At 39.3% G+C, this 18846-nt stretch overlaps 1 protein-coding gene across 2 annotated transcripts; it reads left to right on the forward strand.

Annotated features, from left to right (window-relative positions):
* The first annotated feature begins 6698 nt into the window (after window positions 1–6698).
* On the forward strand, window positions 6699–11066 carry LOC103425068 (dolichyl-diphosphooligosaccharide--protein glycosyltransferase 48 kDa subunit). 2 transcript variants are annotated; one of them, XR_003769202.2, is made up of 14 exons: window positions 6818–7193; window positions 7293–7429; window positions 7513–7638; window positions 7832–7885; window positions 8034–8147; window positions 8385–8440; window positions 8546–8587; window positions 8935–9010; window positions 9208–9279; window positions 9394–9519; window positions 9598–9702; window positions 10351–10434; window positions 10516–10663; window positions 10780–11066. XR_003769202.2 is itself a non-coding variant. In XM_017329482.3 (13 exons), exons 1-13 carry the CDS (start codon window positions 6770–6772, stop codon window positions 10561–10563), a joined length of 1464 nt encoding a protein of 487 aa, XP_017184971.3. In that variant the 5' UTR covers window positions 6699–6769; the 3' UTR covers window positions 10564–11066. The 2 variants fall into 2 exon arrangements, 1 of the variants encoding a protein (XP_017184971.3); XM_017329482.3 differs by having other exon boundaries at window positions 6699–7193; window positions 10516–11066.
* The last annotated feature ends 7780 nt before the right edge of the window (window positions 11067–18846 follow it).

The following is an 18846-nucleotide window of genomic DNA, read 5'->3' on the forward strand; positions in this document are numbered from 1 at the left end:
GACTCTGGGATGAAAAAAATTTGATGTACTAAATGTTGAAAACCATGAAACTTGAGGGTAGTAAACAGTCTTTTGCCCTTATTATTATTATAAATAACATTGTAACATATGAATCAGTAAAATCATAATATAAAAAGTTCTGAAAGGAAAAATGATCATAAATCTTTGCTACAATGCGTTTTATGTTTGAACAATGAAACTACAGCTTCAAAATTAAAAGAGATAACTTCACTACGTTAATTTACGAAATTTTGAAATTTAAATACTAATTATCATGTGGAATGTGATATCCACATTTTTTCTTTTTACTTTTCATACACTTTTTTTAATTTGATGGTTGGATCAAATGAATTGAAGATGATCAAAAGACAAAAATTAAAAGAGGTTTGTGAGAAATAAAAATAAATATGTGGATAACACATTTCTTTTCATATTTAATTGGTGTATTTTGTAATTAGGATTATTTCATGAAAAATAAAAAAGTACGGACAATACTTGAGTCCTGAACAGTCAGGACCCTTCATACTGCCAAATCTATGTGGCACAATTAGAACTTAACACGTGTAATTTTTTTTTTCAAAATCGAACCGAGCCTAGTTAACGACGTCTTCTCCCATCCCAATGACAGAGGACTTCAATCTTCAATCGTCCTTCTCCTTCCCGTTCACACTACTTCTCCCTCCCGCTCACGCTACCTCTCCCTCTCCCTCTCTCTCTCAGACTACCTCTCCTTCTCGCTCAGACTACCATCCACCTAGAGCGGCGATGGTGAGCTCTGAGCAACAACGGAAAGCAGCAAAATTGAATAGAAAAGCCAGACAATCTTGAAAAACAAGGAATTTGGTATGTTTTCGAAGAATTATACCTTTCGTTTTCTCCATTCTCAATTTTTATGTTCAATTTTTATGATGTGAGCAGGGTCTTCTCCCTGTCCCTCTCTCTCTCTCTCTCTCTCTCTCAGACTACCTCTCATTTTCACTCAGTCCACCATCCACCCAGAGCGGCGATGGCGAGCTCCGAACAACGAAGACAAGCGGCAAAATTGAATAGAAAAGTCAGACAATCTTGAAAAACAAGGAATCAAGTATGTTTTCAAAGATTTACATCTTTCTTTTTCTCCATTCTCAATTTTTATGTTCAATTTTTATAATGTGAGCAAGGTTTTCTCTTATTAGGGTTTGCTCTTATCATTGTTAATTTTGTTCGAATTATTTAAAACTTGAATTCAATTCTTTTAACTTCTCCATATTCTTTTCAATTCCAATGGAACCGAAGGATCCATTCTCTGATGTATTATTCGATAGTAGGCTATTTTCGTCCATTTTGTTATTGTTATTGGTGTTGGTATATCAAGGATTGCAGCTGCACGAATTCTGGGTTTTTTGGGTTTTTTTATTTATTACAATTTTGAGTATGTTTTCTTTTTTTGTGTTTGAATACAAGTAGGTTGAAGAGCTGCATAAAGGACAGCCACAAGGGCAAAGCCATACAAAGCAGAGTTTCCAACACCGCGATGTCAACCATTTTGCATCTGTGAGCATTAGATTCTTTTTTCCATTTCCATGCCCCTTGATTGGTTTTACAATTTGGTCACTTTTTTAAGATATATTGTGTTCCATTTTTTCTAGGAGTTGTCAAGATTCTAGTAATCAACTTGTTTCATTCAGTGACGCCCATATAACGAAAGCTACCATGTTCATATGTTTTCCAAAATATCTCAAATCTCATAATATATGGATCATTTGTGTGCAGGATGTTCATTACGAGGACAAGGATAGAAGCATAGGCTCTTCCTGGGTATCACTGATGCGTCTCAGATGCCTAGAGTTGAAGAAGTTGATGTTTCTATATGATATAAATAATGTCTTTGTATATGTTGATGACTATGGTCTAATATGGACATAGATTGTTTCTCAAATTGTTATGAGAGGGTCTTAGTTTTGTTTATAATTTTGGGTTGGAATCTATAAATCCGTAACGAGTAAGAGACTTTTGTTTTGTAGTTGTATATTTTGATAGCCTCTTTCAAATCTTCTCTATAAGTCAAACAGAGTTTACTACCTTATGTATTCCCAAGGAAAACATTTTTGTTTTCATGTACATTTGAAAGTGTCTTTCTCCTTTATTTAGTTTTACTTAATTAGGGCATTGTCATTTGTGTATGTGGTCAGAGTGTTATGTGTATTGATGCAGAGCTACATTGAGACACCTACAAAGGAGTACATGAGAAAATCAACATATGAAACTAGTTTGGCTCCTTAGTAGTACATGAAAAATAAGATGTTTAGTGAATAGAAATTTTGTCGTTTGATGAACAAAAACCAAAGTAGCAATAGCAATCTCCAAAATTATCACCAAAGTAGCACTTGACTTGTGATATATCCTTTCAGTCACACTTGTTTAATACATTACAAGTTCAACAAAATGATCACGACATCTTCTCCAATTCAACAAAAATTGCCTCCATGGTCTTTATCTTCTCATTTTCCAAGCCCCTTGTTTGCACTGTTACTTTGTGAAAGGTCATGATGGTGCATTATAACTTCCTATAAATTACAAAACAAATTATATTATATAAAATCATTCCTAAAAACAATAAGACAATACTTATTAGGTTATACTAGTTACCTGGAATTGTTGAATAAGAGGAATGCTATTCTGAGAGTTTGTAAACGGACCAAAAAATGGTGCTTGAGTTCCATTCTCAATACATGATCCCTATAATAGTGAAATATATAAACATGTCATAATAAGAAAATTATACATGTATAAACATAAATCATTTGTATGATATATAACAGTAATTAAATTATACTAGTTACCTGAAGCTGAAGAAGTTGCTAATTAGTGAAAGCCAAAGGCATGCTTCCGTGCTGGTTAGTTGCACCTATATTTGTGCTTGGAAATGATACTTGGGTTCCAACATTCATAAAGGGTCCCTGCTAAAAACATAATTTTTTTATATGGAGTTTCTTTTTATCAAACAGTGAACAAAACAAAATTAAATATGAAAATGATATCTTACTTGAGTCAGCACATTGAATATAGGATATCCATGTCGAGTAACTTGTTGCTCATTTGAATTACCACTAAAAGGAGCACAGTCCTGTTATATTCATAATGAAAAAAACAATTCCTACATGAAACATAATCCACATAACTGGGCATAATGATATATAATTTATAACATATTTATGATGAATTAGGACATGTACTTTTAAGCGGGTGCCTTTTCTTGTTGAAGATTTGATGGCTTTTGTATGTGGCTTCGCACGCCTTTCAAGCGGTTCTTTGAATCTATTACACGGACGTCCAACAGTAGCTTTTCTTTTAACTCCGCTTGCTATAATCTCACACTTGTCATCAAGTTGTATCATTTCCTTATGCTCGCTTGCACCACTTTCACCATCAAAAGCTTGACATTTATGTTCACTTGCAACACTTTCACCATCTAAAATTTGATCCTCCTGCTCTATTGCTCCACCTTTTCGTACTCAAGCTTGACCTTCTGATATTTTATTAGTACATGTATTATCTTGACAAAAACTTTTTTTCAATTCTTCCAAACCTTTTAGCATATCAACTAAACACTCATGAGCATATGTTGTGAACTTCTCATGTTCTGCTGCCAAGGATGCTATCTCACGAAAATTACAACATAAATGGCTATAACGCCTCCCCATAGACTCCTTAGCATGGTCATTACCCTCACCTCCATGATAATTAGGTATGCTTCTACCCTTTGCATCTCTTGTCCATTGCTTTAAAATGTAATCATGCGGGATTCTTTTCACATTCTTATTGTCTAACACTTTTAATGCATGACGACATAAAATCCCAACAAAACTGAACTTCATGCAACTACATGTGATTCCTTCTGTTAAAGCTTCAAATTTGACAAGGGGTGTGATATCCACACACCCCATTTTACTTCTCACACACCTTTTTAAATTTCGTTCGTCGGATCAGATGAATTGAAGAAGATCAATGGACATAAATTATCAAGGGGAGTGTGAGAAGTAAAATGGGGTGTGTGGATAGTACACCCCATTTGACAAAATGCTCTTGAGGTTTGCCATTATAAGTTACCTTGTACTCATATGTCATCCCAGACTTGCTAACTTTGTATATATTGTAATTCAGGATACACATGTACTCCCTTTGGAATAGTCTATAAATTTATGGGGCATAAATCTCAGCTGCATGTCGCAACATCTTAACATTAGTTAATAACATGGGCGTAATTTGCATCATCTTGAAATCTGCAATTAATTCCTGATATCGTCGATCTTCTAAAAGCCTCTCATAATGCTCAAAGAAATGCAAAAGACTATGACTTGGTTTTAAGTACTCCTTTAACACATTATTCATACTTTCACTACGTTGGGTACTCATCATGTCGCTAATGAAAGTGTGTCTCCCATATACTAATGCCCATTTTTCCTTCACAACAAATAAATCCTTTAACCACTTATTTCCTTTGAGGTCATATTTCTCAATCATATCATTCCATGCATAAAGCCATTCTTCCTCGTCCTCATACTCATATACACAAGTACCAAAATCAGAAGCAAATTGACTTGACCTGTTAAACACATGGCTCAAATTTTTGGCAGCATTTTGATAAATATGCCAAACACACAGGTGATGGTGAGATTCATTAAAAACTTCCGATATTGCTTTAGCCATTGCAGCAGATTGATCTGTCAATATGGTCTTTGGTTGCTTCCTAGACATTGCTTCCAAGAAAGTCTCAAATAGCCATGTAAAAGAATTAGCACTTTCTTCATATAGCAAAGCTGCACTGAAAACCACAGTTTGTTTATGATGATTAACACCAAGAATCGGTGCAAATGGTCTACCATACTCATTTGTCCAATACGTTGTGTCAAAACAAATGACATCTCCAAAGAGACCATAATCACTTATTGAACGTGAATCTGCCCAAAACATATTTATGATCATATCATCTTCATCAAGCTGCACCGAGTAAAAACTAGACGAGTCATTCACTTGCATTTTATGAACATATTGCAATGTAGCCCCAGCATCTCCTTTTTCCATGTTTGTCTTTCGCTTTTGATATATGTAAATTTCGATAATCTTTATCAACAAACCTAAGATTCTCTCGCCCACCAACTTCTCCGCTCATCAATTCCATAGTTGCTTTTATTGGTATTCCTGACTTATCAGCATCATCAGCATGCACCTTTTGAGCTCGAGACAACTTACGATTAATCTTCAACATGTGCTTCATAGGGGTTCGAACCAAAGCATGATTATGATTTGCATCAAAGGAAACAATCTTAAATTTTCATTCTTTTTAAGAAGGCAAGTCATGTGGGCTTCACAACCGACCCTTGAAACTGGTTGAGTATAAGTTGTACCTTCAATTGGCTCGTCATTTCTTCGAAAAGCTTGTCTTGAACAAGTGTAAAATACTCTTGTTACAATACCTGCATTGTTTTTTTTTTTTTTTTTTTTTTCCAATGATGCTTCCTCACGTCAAAACCCTTATCTCTAGCATAGTTGCAGTAATAATCGTATGCGCTCTCTTTAGAACTAAACTCCATTCCAAGTTCTAGATCTCCCATTATTTCTTTGCTTTTATTCAACTGAGGATTTCCCAAAGAACCATCATGGCTTTGAGATTGACAAGTAGGTGAAGAACTTACACCTTGTAAATCATCTTCATCACTAGGTAATGACTCACTGTCTAATCTTGTAGGTTCTTTGTTCTCCATAACCTGCCACATAACATTAACATGAAATATGCTCTCCGTTATTCATTTGCTTTTATTCTATTGCATCTCAAATATGTTCTCCATTATTCATTTGCTTTTGTTTTGTTGCATCTCAATATGGGACGAAACAGAGCCCACTCAATACACATATTGCAATTTTCAAACCCAAATCCACAAGCTTTGTGAAGAAAAACAACCATCCAAAATTTCGAACTCAAAATCAAATCATACAAAACTGAAAACATACCATCAAATAGGGCAGAGAATGGATCCTCTGGATAGGTGCCTAGGTGGATGGTCGTCGTTGTTGTTGTTCGTTGTCGTTGTTGCTCGGAGTTCGTCGTCACTGCTCTAGGTGGATGATGGTTTGAGCGAGAAGGAGAGGTAGTCTGAGAGAGAGAGGGAGAGGGAGAAAACCTTGCTCACATCATACCAACACCAATAACAATAACATAATGGACAAAAATAGCCTACTATCAAATAATACATCAGAGAATGGATCCTTCGGTGGATCCTTCGGTTCCATTGGAATTGAAAAGAATATGGAGAAGTGAAAAGAATTCAATTCAATATTTAAATAATTTGAACAAAATTAACAATGACAAGAGCAAACCCAATAAGAGAAAACCCTGCTCACATCATAAAAATTGAACATAAAAATTGAGAATGGAGAAAAAGAAAGATGTAATTCTTCGAAAACATACTCGATTCCTTGTTTTTCAAGATTGTCTAGCTTTTATATTCAATTTTGCCGCTTGTCGTCGTTGCTCGGAGCTCGCCATCGCCGCTCTAGGTGGATGGTAGTCTGAGCATGAAGGAGAGGTAGTCTGAGAGAGAGAGGGAGAGGGAGACGTAGCGTGAGTGGGAAGGAGAAGTAGTGTGAGCAGGAAGGAAAAGAATGATTGAAGATTGAAGTCCTCTGTCATTGGGATGGGAGAAGACGCCGTTAACTAGGCTCGATTCACTTTTGAAAAAAAAAAAATTACACGTGTTAAGTTCTAATTGTGCCACGTAGATTTGGCAGTATGAAGGGTCCTGACTGTTCAGGACTTAAGTATTGTTCTGTTAGGGAGTTTAGCACGTGCGAAGTCCTTGCACCAAAACCGGTTTTCAACGGTCAATTACCATCTCTGCAAAACCCTAACCACACAGAGATCGACGAAGAAGAAGGAAGACCAACAATGCCGAACCTCTCCGTCTTGGTCACCGTCCTCACAGTTCTCCCCTTCGTCTGCCTCTCATTCTCTCCGGAATCCCCAACCCACCGCCGCCTCCTGGTGCTCCTCGACGACCACTCTCTCCAGTCCTCTCATTCCATCTTCTTCCACTCCCTCACCTCCCGTGGCTTCGATCTCGACTTCAAGCTCGCTGAAGACCCCAAGCTCTCGCTCCAGCGCTATGGCCAGTACTTGTACGAAGGCCTCGTTCTCTTCGCCCCCTCCGCGCACAGTAAGTTCATCGATCAGAAATTCAGAAATCAGAATCACTGCATTCTACTTAATTTCTTGATTTGCGTTGAAATGTGATTTGATTTGGTTGGGATTTAAGGTTTTGGAGGAGCTCTGGATGTGCAGTCCGTGCTCGACTTCGTTGACGCTGGGCACGACTTGATCTTGACGGCTGATGCCTCTGCATCTGATTTGATTCGGAGTATTGCCAAGCAATGCGGGGTCAATTTCGATGAGGTTTGTGTAAAATTTGGAAACTTGGTCCGTTTAGGTAAATTGGAAAACAAAATCATTGCTGAATTTGTTTTAATATGGTGCAGGATTCGTCGGCTGTGGTTATTGATCACACCAATTACGCGGTGTTGGAGACCCAAGGAGACCATACTTTGATTGCCAGTGACGATTTTATTCAATCGGATGTGATTCTGGGAAAGAAGAAGTTCGAGGTTGGTTTAATTTTCATAAAAGTAGTTTGTTACTAGATAATTTGTAGCTGCATATGCCCACATTGCTAAATTCTAACATGGGAAATGAAATTTATAATTGTAAAATTGTTGCATTCAAATTTCAGCAATTTGCATTGCGCTTTAGATTATTATTAATTGTTAATACCAATGTCTTATATATTCTGTGAAACAGGCCCCTGTACTTTTCAAAGGGATTGCGCACTCATTAAGTGCTTCCAATAGCTTGGTAAGCTCCAATATACATTTTAAGTTCTAAACTTTTTTCCTTAATGCAGCTTAACCCTAATTTTTCTTTAAAGTTTATGCAATTCTATGGGTTTTAATGGCTCTGAGAATATGGATTATTGTTTTATATGGTCAATGGTATATTTTAGGTTTTGAAGGTTCTTTCAGCATCTCCTTCAGCATATTCTGCCAACCCAAATGCCAGATTGTCCTACCCTCCATCACTTACTGGATCTGCTATTTCATTAGTGTCTGTTCTGCAAGTAAGTTCTTTCTCTGTACTGGAAATAACATTTATCCATGATATGCTTGCCTCCACCCTTGAACCATGATGTGGAAGTCTGTTATGAACTTATGAGCATTGGACAATTTCCTTTTGTTCCTTTTCACACTGTCACATGCCACATTGGTTATTTACTTATTCAAGAACGAGTTAGAATATGTGAGTAATATTCGATTTGTTCCACTTGATGGAGTGGATTTGAAATCTTAAAATGCAGGCCAGAAACAATGCTCGAGTTCTGATTTCCGGCTCTACAGATATGTTTAGCAACAAGTATGTATTATAATGATTATATGGATACATTTGTCACTGAAGATTTCTGTGGCATTAGTTGATTTTTATTGTAAAATTTTCTTGTGATTTCTGCATGTAATTCAGATTGTTCAGATCGGCTGTGCAGAAGGTTGGGAACTCAAATAAGTGAGTAAAAACTTCTAACGACCTTTTTTCTTCCTATGGTCCAATTAATTTGTTAGGCTTTTGGTTATAGGTTGCTTTCATCATACCTATTACCTACGTATATTTGAACACACTTTAAAGTTGGGAAACCTAATTTCATTTAGATTCTCTCTAAAGAAAAGAAAGAGTATATGTCATCTGAAGATTCAAAGAAGGCTTGCTGTGAATACTTTTGTAATCTCATTTTCATTCTCATGGACTCGTATTTCACCTACCCTTTTGTTTGTGTTGAAAGTGGTTGGATACTAACTCAATGGTGGCTTGGTCAAGGCAACAGATTCACATTATCTTGAAACTTTTTATCACAGATTTGAGAAGTCTGGTAATGAACAATTTGTGACTGAACTTAGCAAATGGATCTTCCATGAAATAGGTCATCTAAAGGTAATAAATCATGAATTATTACTGTCTAAATGGTTTTCCATCTTTTTGAGCTCAAAAAGTTAAATGAAGCTTTGAGTTTGTGATACAGTTATCAACTACAATTATTTTCAGTTTCTATATGATATGTTTAGGTACTTATGATCTTATCTCCTTGTGCAATGGTCTGTCTTGTGTTAATGCATGGTGTTTATTTCCAGGCTGTCAATGTTAGACACAATAAAGTTGGAGAAAATAATGAACCTGCAATCTATAGGATTAACGATGACCTGGTAATGCCTCTACACTCTGTCTATGTGCAATGGTCTGTCTTGTACATTTTTCTGATGTTATGATTTATAAGTAGCCGGAATTATCTGAAATCGTTTAGTCATTTATATTTGCAGGACTATTATATTGAGATATATGAGTGGTCTGGAAAGAGCTGGGAACCGTATGTGGCGAATGATGTTCAAGTGCAGTTCTTCATGATGAGCCCTTTTGTGCTCAAAACTCTAGAAACTGATCAGAAGGTACTCTTGCCACAAGGCCATGTTTGGACTTGGTATTGTAAATAGAATTTTGTTTTACAAGTATATTTGGTTTTTCAGGGTCAGTACCATACGTCATTCAAGGTGCCTGACGTTTATGGGGTTTTCCAGTTCAAGGTTGACTATCACAGGCTTGGGTACACTAGCTTATCCCTATCCAAACAGGTCAGCTTTTGGCTTAGACACCTTTCTACTTTCCTTTCCTTCTCGACAAAGAATTTTGACTGTTATCATGGCTTGGTAAGTTTTATGAAGTATCTGTGTTTCCACTACTGACTTAATCATATTGTTTGAGAGCCCTAGTTTTCATTTTGTGATTGCTTATATAAAGAACGAACGAATAAATTTTTTTAGTTCCCATGAAACGAGGAATCTATCAAATGGTTAGGCATTTAAGTGACCATGTCATAGCTAATAATAAGATAAATACAATGTGAAAATGCAAACATGATAGTTTGATACTGGTCATTGCTTGCTGTGGTGGGGGGTTGTTAAGGTGCTCAACTGCTAATATAGGGAAACATCATAAGATTTGAAAAGTGGTTGTCTGAAATTCTAAGGCTGTGCCACCACTGTCTTAACCTTAAACTTGTAGATAGTTGGAAGTAAAAGTTTAATCATATTGAGGTCTCTATGATAAATTTCTTTTTCTTTTTTTTTTTTTTTTTTTTGGAAAATGATAAATTTCTTCAATAAAACCATGAATGTTATTGTTATTCTATGAGTAGTGCATTCATTTTTTAAGCTGCTAAAAGTTAGCTCACGATTAGTCACTTCTTATATATTTCCTTTGTCAAAAATGTTAAATTGCAGATTCCTGTGCGGCCTTTCCGACATAATGAATATGAACGATTTATCCCCACTGCTTTCCCCTATTATGGAGCTTCATTTACCACAGTACTCTCTCTTTCTCTCTCCCTCACTTGTGATCTTATTTCTCTATAAGTCCGCACCAACCATTTGGTTTCGATTCTGCAGATGGTTGGGTTTTTTATCTTCAGCATTGTCTTCATGTACTACAAGTAAACAAACTGCCAAAACAATGCACGAGACAACTTTGCATGGCGCAGATCCTCCGTTTTTCCTGTCAACATTTGTTGAGGGACTTCTGATAGTTACATACAAGGTAGGTATGGCATCATTTGACAGTAGTAAATTTCAGTTTTTACTGTTCTACTGACCTTGTAACTACAACTCGGTGTTATCCCAAATGCTGTTTTCACCTGGTCGTTTGTTTGCCAGTGCAAAAAATGGACCAGCATCCACAATGTAGTTGGTGTGGATTCGCTTCTACTTGGATTGAAAGTTGCATCGATTTTCTTCTTTTTTCTGTTTGGTACATTTCTTCTGCTCAATAGTTTTCGTGTTATGTTTGTGTGTACTACGTTGTTAGGTTTGCCAAAAGGTTTCGAACTTTGTTTTTAATGCTATGTTACGACAAAAAGTGACCAAGAAATGTATGGTCACGTGATCAATTTTGAATTTGTATTAAGAGTGGAGATTAAAATGATGTGCTTTTAACGTTTGAATCTCAATCCTTGATATCGAATTCAAGGGTGGATGAGACGAAACTTTTTGGTCGGAATATGTCGGACTTCTGGATGGGGGTCCGGTTGGAACTAGGGGATTCTAATTCCATTTCGAAATTGTTTTAGAATTTCACCATTCATTTTTATCATGATTTTCGTTCAAGCTTGAAATACCAATATATTTCCAAATTTTAGGATGCATTTCAATTCTATTTCAAAATTTTCGAGAATTTTTGGAATTTTGAATGCAAAATTCGGTTATGGGTATAGCGATATTTGAAATTTTTAGGTCAAAATTAGTTGGAAGCTTTACAATAGGTTTGCCATAATAATGTGGTTTAACTTTGCTTTGGACGAGACTCGAACTTAAAACTTCTCATTACAAGTAAGAGGAATACCACTAAATTGTAGTAACTAAATATATATTAAAAAAAATATGAAGGTTGTTAAATAAAACAGCGTGGGAGGCATGGGGTCAGACCCTGTACAAATTTGGTTTGGCTTTGGGGCTCCGAATGGTTATCGTTGAATCTAATTCCTACGAATCCATTTCCTCTCTTTCGGATTCGTTGGAAAATGGCTGGGAGGCCTACCCTACCTTAGTGAAGGTTAAAAGGCTAGGGGAGTCTTTCCAAGACTGTTACTCGTCTTGGACTCCAAGATCAGCCAACATGGCGGCAGACTCGTTGGCGTCGCAAAGAAGTCCAAAGATGTGCGATGTTACTTGGGTCAACAGACCCCATCTTCGTTAGTTCATGTGCTTCACAATGATGGTTTACCTTGTCCTCCTTAATGTTGTGGGGGCAGTGGAGGGGGCGACGCGTTAGCTTGGCTAATGTGTCTTCCTTGTAACTCTCTCTACTGCTCGATGTATTACTTTTGCTTTGTTGTCCGCTTGCCTCGTTGTAGCCTGTAGGCTCTCCTTGTTATGTTTGGCATCTTTGCCCAAGTTATGAATCTCCCAATTTTCAGAAAGAAAAAAAATTCCAAAAAGATGCATGCGGGATAGAAATTGGGAAAACGCCAAGTGGATGTAACGGCTCTTCTCACTGTAACATGTAAAGCCTCCTTCTAACAAAATTACAAATAAAAGAGATTATTCAGCAGCAAATGGACCGTTTCATGGGTGTTGCCATTTAATTTTGTACAGATTCAAAATAATATTTTTCTTTTTTGATTAATGCTTAGAGAATTCTTTTAATAACTTTTGTCACTTGGTACTACGGTTTATTGATATTCCTCTTCACTTGTAAGTGAAAGGTCTTAGGGTCGATTCTTGCCAAAGACAAATTTGAACCATATTATTGCTAGCTCATTGTGAGTCTAAGTTCATCTCTCTTCCCCTTAATGTGAATAATATCGTTTGTTTGTACCATACTTGACCAATCTCGAAACTACCGAGCATCGGTCAATGTTATATCGTTAAGGACCCAAAAGAGTTTCCCTCCAACTAGGAGGCCAATCAAAGCGCGACACGTGTCGACATCAAAAGCCAATCATAGGGCGACACGTGTCAACATCGGAAGTCAATCACAACATGACATGTGTCAATGTCAGAACAAAACTAGAAACTCTCTTCTATAAAAGGAGATCGTTATCCCACAATATTTCCTAATGTCATTTGTACTAAATTGTTCACTAGTACTCACTAAATGAGAGCTTGAACCTATGCACTTGTGTAAACCCTTCACAATTAATGAGAACTCCTCTACTCCGTAGACGTAGCCAATCTGAGTGAACCACGTACATCTTGTGTTTGCTTCCCTGTCTCTATCATTTACATACTTATCCACATTAGTGACCGGAGTAATTTAGCGAAGATCACAAACTTAACACTTTATGTTGTACCAAAGTCCTCATTGATTTTGTAACATTTGGCGCCGTCTGTGGGAACGACACTTATTCCCACTCGCTTCAGCTTTGTTAAGCTGGTTTCCACCATTCATACACTCTCTTTTGACCAGGCATCCATTTCCAACATGGGGAGCGAAGGAAGCCACAACACACAAAACGACACCCCCCTCGCACCTGGTGCGAAGCAACAAAAGAAGGAACAAAAGAAGTTTGCTTTTCAGGCTAAAGTCGATGAGCTGGAGGCTCATAACAACAAGATAGCGGTAAAGAATGAGATTCTCCAAGAGCAGTATGAGAAGGTCGTCGAGATGCTCCACGATGATAGATATACTAAAACACACGAGCTCATCACCCCTGTGGAAGTCAACCATCAACTGGGTGCCCCCCAACACGGAAGGTCATTTGCCCTCAACATGGGTATTCCTGTTGAGGAGCGAGCTACTCATCGAAATGGTGACCAACATGAGACTTCTCTCAACCCAGCTACTTAGACCCAAAGCAGGAAGGGTGGAGGAAGGCACCTCCTTACAGAAGGAGTAGAAGGATCGAAATCTGTCTTTCGCGACTGTTGAGACTTCCTAAAGCAACGTCAAGACAATCCCATCCATGTAAGCTCGAAGATCAATGACCCAAGGGTCTCTGAAAGACTCGGTCATTTCCCATGTCCCAGACCGGCTACCAATTTGGGGAAGGGGCAACAAATCCTAGAGAAATACGAAGGTATAAGGGATTCAGAGATGTTCCGACAGACATACCTTGGAAGTCAGTACGGCGAGTCCAGGGAAAAATCACATGTTCTTGGTCAAACCTTCCTACTTCCAAGAGGAGATGGAGATTTACGAAAGAAAGCTCCAGTGGTACATGACTCTACTTAAGACCCTCTTGTTCTACAACTCCTTAAGGAAGTAAACAAGTTGAAGGCCGAACAACAAACTGAGATACCTGATTGGAGCCAACCTAGGCCTGACCCTTTTACAAGGAGGATCCTCGACACCCTCTCCAAGCAAAGACAAAACAGAAGCTTGGTTTGCAACTCTATACTGGAAATGAGGACTTGATTGAACACCTTATCCACTTTGAGTCCACCATGGCATACCGGATGCACACCGACGAATAGCGATGTCTTCTCTTCCCCTCCACCCTCTCTGGCAAAGCTCTAAACTGGTATTGCCGTCTTCCACTTGAAACGGTAGACTCATTTGAGGAATTGAGAAACTGTTTGTTTCTCAACTCATTTTCCAGACAGATCGCTTGCACTCTGCGGATGACTTGTACACTATTCGCCAGAAGCCAAACGAGTCATTACGTATGTATGCTGGCTGCTTCAGCCATGAGTATTCCCGTTGTGCCGAGGCAGACGATAAAACTGCCCTCAAAGCCTTCACGGCTGACCTACGTGATTGTTTCTTCAAGTACATGATCAATGCCAACACTTGGAAGACTTACTCTGAGGTGGTGGCACAAGCTTACAACCATGCCTTCGCTAAGGCAATGACATATCAAGGGAAACCCCCCACAACCACCCCTTATCAGCAAGTAAGGAGTGGAAACCAGATCCAACCAAATGAGAAGACCTCGACCTTCCAAACGGCAGCGGTGCCTCATTCTGCCTTACTTAATACTTCGCCAAGTCAATAGACATATTAATCTCAGGGTAAAAGGAAAGATTTCCATCCTCACCAGTCCCATTTTAGTAAAATGAGTAAGGGACACTATCGCGATAACCAAGGGTATCACCATGATAATGCCCGCCCCCAGGTAGTTAACACAGTAGGCCAAACATGTGTTAGGACATGCCCTACCCTGAGGTATGAGACATACATGCCTTTGAACGCCACATGCGTGACCATTTACCCTAGCATAGCACACCTGGTACCGAAGCCAATGCCGAGGCAGTCGGGTTACAAGCCCACGAAGAATATGGGCACGTTTTGCTGCTACCACGAACATAACGACCATGATGGCGAGAAGTGTATCACCCTTTGTGATCATATTGAAGCTTTGGCGCGTGAAGGAAAAATTGATCTATTCCTCCTTCACCCTTCAAGGATAACCGTAACCAACGCCAAGTGAATGTGATATATTCCATAAGCAGCGGCACACCCATATCTGAATCTTCCAATAGGGCCATGAAAAACAGCGAACGAGTTTTGAGGCCTGGCCACCAAGTGTTTCACGTGGAAGACATCAGGGGAGGCAAGTATCAAAAGCCTAACTGGGATCCAATATGTTTCTACCCTGAGGAAAAAAGAGGTATCATGTACCCTCACAACGACCCACTGATCGTGAAGGCTTACATAGCCAACTTTGAAGTAAGACGAATCTTGGTAGACACGGGGGCTTCGGTCAATATCATGTTTGCTGAAGCTTTCAGGGCACTTAATGTAGCTGAAAACTTGCTCGATCGCTCGATTTCTCCTCTGATAAGCTTCTCCGGTGATATCATGCAACCTATAGGGAGCATACATTTACCTTTCACCATTGGTACAGGCCCTTACACAGCTACCATTACCACTAACTTCCTGGTAGTTGATTGCCCAACGGTCATGTTACAACACTTTGGTCAAGTAACAACACATGCCTGTGTCCAAGGAAACCTTTTCTATACATGACCAAGTCATAAAAACCAGCCTGGACGAAGCCAACTTCGATCTTCACGGTGGCAACAGTTAACCTGACGATCCTCGAGATGACTCTTTCACCTAGCAAGCACAACCTGCTGAAGAGCGGGAGAAGGTTTCTATATCAAAAGATTATCCAGATCGCATGGTGAAGATTGACACCACCTATTCGGTTGGCATTGATCTCTTTTTTGCAAGAGAACACTGAGGTATTCGTCTGGTCATACGAGGACATGCCAGGCATCTCTCCCGATATCATATGTTATCGCTTGAGTATTGACCTCACGACCAAGCCGGTGAGACAGATGCGAATATCTTATGATGCTGAACGATACGAAGCAATGAAGGCAGAAGTTGAAAAACTCAAAGGCATAGGCTTCGTCCGCGAAGTTAATTACCCAACATGGGTAGCAAATGTGGTCTTTGTTAAGAAAATCCGACCAAAGAAAGTCTCTTGCTCCAAAAGGTCTTGTGGAGAATTTGTGTCGACTACACCGACCTAAACAAAGGATGCCCAAAGGATAGCTTTTCTCTTCCTCTCATTGACATACTTATAGACTTTACGGTAGAGTGTGAACTCATGAGCTTCATGGATGCTTACTCAGGATACAACCAAATCCTCATGAACCCTCCGGACTAAGAACACACAGCTTTCACTACTGACAGGGGACTATATTGTTATAAAGTCATGTCTTTCGGCCTAAAAAATGCATGAGTGACTTATCAGAGACTAGTCAATTCAATGTTCGCAGAACAGATTGGGAAGAGCATGGAAGTTTACATTGATGATATGCTAGTCAAGAGCAAACATGCTAACCAACACATCGCTAACCTATTTGAAACTTTCACCATTCTGAAGAGGTATTGAATGAGGTTGAACCCCAACAAATGTGCCTTCGGTGTAGGCTCTAGCAAATTCTTAGGCTTCATGATAAGCCAACGAGGCATTGAGGCTAATCCCGAAAAGATCAAAGCAATCATCGACATGAAGGAACCGGTAACTTCAAAAGACATCCAGAGCCTTACTGGCAAGGTGGCAGCCTTAACTAGGTTCATTTCTAAGGCCACAGACAGATGTGCTCATTTCTTCAAAGCACTTAAGGGAAGTAAGAAATACATTACATGGACTGATGAATGTTCCGAGGAATTTAAGAACCTCAAAGACTACATAAGTAAAGCTCATATACTTTCCAAACCTGAGGTTGGTGACACTCTCATTATCTATCTGTCGGTATCAGCTTCAGCAGTAAGTTCCGTTCTTATTCGAAAGGATGGTAATGTCGAACGGCCTGTCTACTACACTAGCAAGGCCTTATAAGATGCAGAGACACGATACTCCAACATTGAGAAATTGGCTCTAGCATTGGTCATGTCTGTTCGAAAAATTCAGCCTTACTTTCAAGCACACTCCATCATCGTGCTTACCAATCATCATCTTTGACAGATACTCCAGAGTCCTGACACTTCGGGGCAAATGATAAAATGGGCAATAGCATTGGGTGAGTTTGACATCTCCTACCAACCAAAGCCAGCTGAGAAGGGCCAAGCAGTGGTAGACTTCATCGCCGACTTCACATATCCTGTTGACATTATTTCTACACCTAAAGAAGTGGTTTCATTACCCTCGGAAGCTCAGAAAATAGAACCAATAGCCCCAGCATAGAGTCTATATGTTGATGGCTCGTCCAACTAACAGGGTTGTGGAGCAGGACTAGTCCTTACGACCCCTGAAAAAGTGGTGATGGAGTATGCTCTTCGTTTCAAATTCAAGGCGTCGAACAATGAGGCCGAATATGAAGCCCTCATAGCAGGCTTACGTTTGGCCAAACACCTTGAAGTTAAACAAATTGATATCTTCAGTGACTCTCAATTGGTGGTTAACCAGGTCACCAATGAATTTGACGCTAAGGATAGCTCCATGGCAGCACATTTGGCACAAACACAATTGTTGCTCAAGCACTTCCACTACCAGATCACCCAAATTCCTCAAATGGCAAACAGTCATGCAGATGCTTTGGCTCACCTCGCCTCAATGGTAGAAGACAAGATTGGGAGAAAATTCAGGTTGAATTATTGGCAGCACCAAGCACCATGGCTGCGGAAGTGTGCAACTTACAATAGGGGGATAGTTGGATTACCCCAATTTATAGATTCCTCGCTCATGGCATCCTTCCAAATGACAAAGTCTAAGCTAAGCAGATTCGATACAAGGTTACCCGTTACTTGATCATTAATGACCAACTCTACAAGCGGGGTTTTAACCTACCATACTTAAGATGCTTTATGCCCGCATAGGCGGAAATTGTCCTTCGGGAAATACATGAAGGAGTCTGCGAAGATCATGCTGGATCTTGATCCCTAGCACACAAGGCTTTTTGTCAAGGATATTACTGGCCAACACTCCACCAAGATGCCATCAGAATATCTCGCTCATGTGATAAGTGTCAACGCTACGCAACTATTCCTCATTCCCCTCCCAAGTCGCTCACTCATATGATCAGCTCTTGGCCCTTCGCCCAATGGGGACTTGATTTGATCGACCCAATTCTTGTAGGGAAGGGTAAGGTTTACTATGCAATCGTTGCAGTTGACTACTTCACAAAGTGGGCTGAAGTAGAACCATTGGCAACCATTACTGAGGCAAAAATAGAAGACTTCGTATGGAAGAACATCCTTTGTAAATTCGGCATTCCCAATGTGATAGTCACTGACAACGGGCGATAGTTCAACAACAATAAGTTCAGGATGTTCTGCTCTAAGTTCAACATCAACTTATGTTTTGCCTCCCCAGCTCATCCCCAGTCTAATGGACAAGTCGAAACCATCAACAAAATAATCAAGCGAACTTTGAAAACCAGCTTGGACAAGGCTAAAGGTTGTTGGCCAGAATTTGTACCCCAAGTTCTTTGGTCATACCGCACTTCGTGTAGGACATCAACAGGAGAAACCCCATTCTCACTTGCATTTGGTACAGAGGCAATTGTCCCAGTTGAGCTTGAGCAAGTAACGTTCCGAGTCCAGAACTACATGCAAAGCGAAAATGACAAACAACTTACTCTTAACTTAGAGAACACAGAAACCAGGCTCACTTGAGGAATGTCGCCTACAAGCAGCGCATCTCCAACTACTATGACTCAAGGGTCAAACCTTGTTCTTTCAAAGTGGGGGACTGGGTATTGAAGAAAAGATTACTCTGCAACAGAGTCCCGAGTGAAGGAACACTTAGTCCAAACTGGGATGGACCATTTGAAGTTGTAGGCATCGGTTGCCCTGGCTCCTACAAGCTTAGAAGCTCTGATGGCAAG

The sequence above is a fragment of the Malus domestica genome, chromosome 15 (assembly GCF_042453785.1).
Source record: "Malus domestica chromosome 15, GDT2T_hap1".
NCBI classification, from domain to species: Eukaryota; Viridiplantae; Streptophyta; class Magnoliopsida; order Rosales; family Rosaceae; genus Malus; species Malus domestica.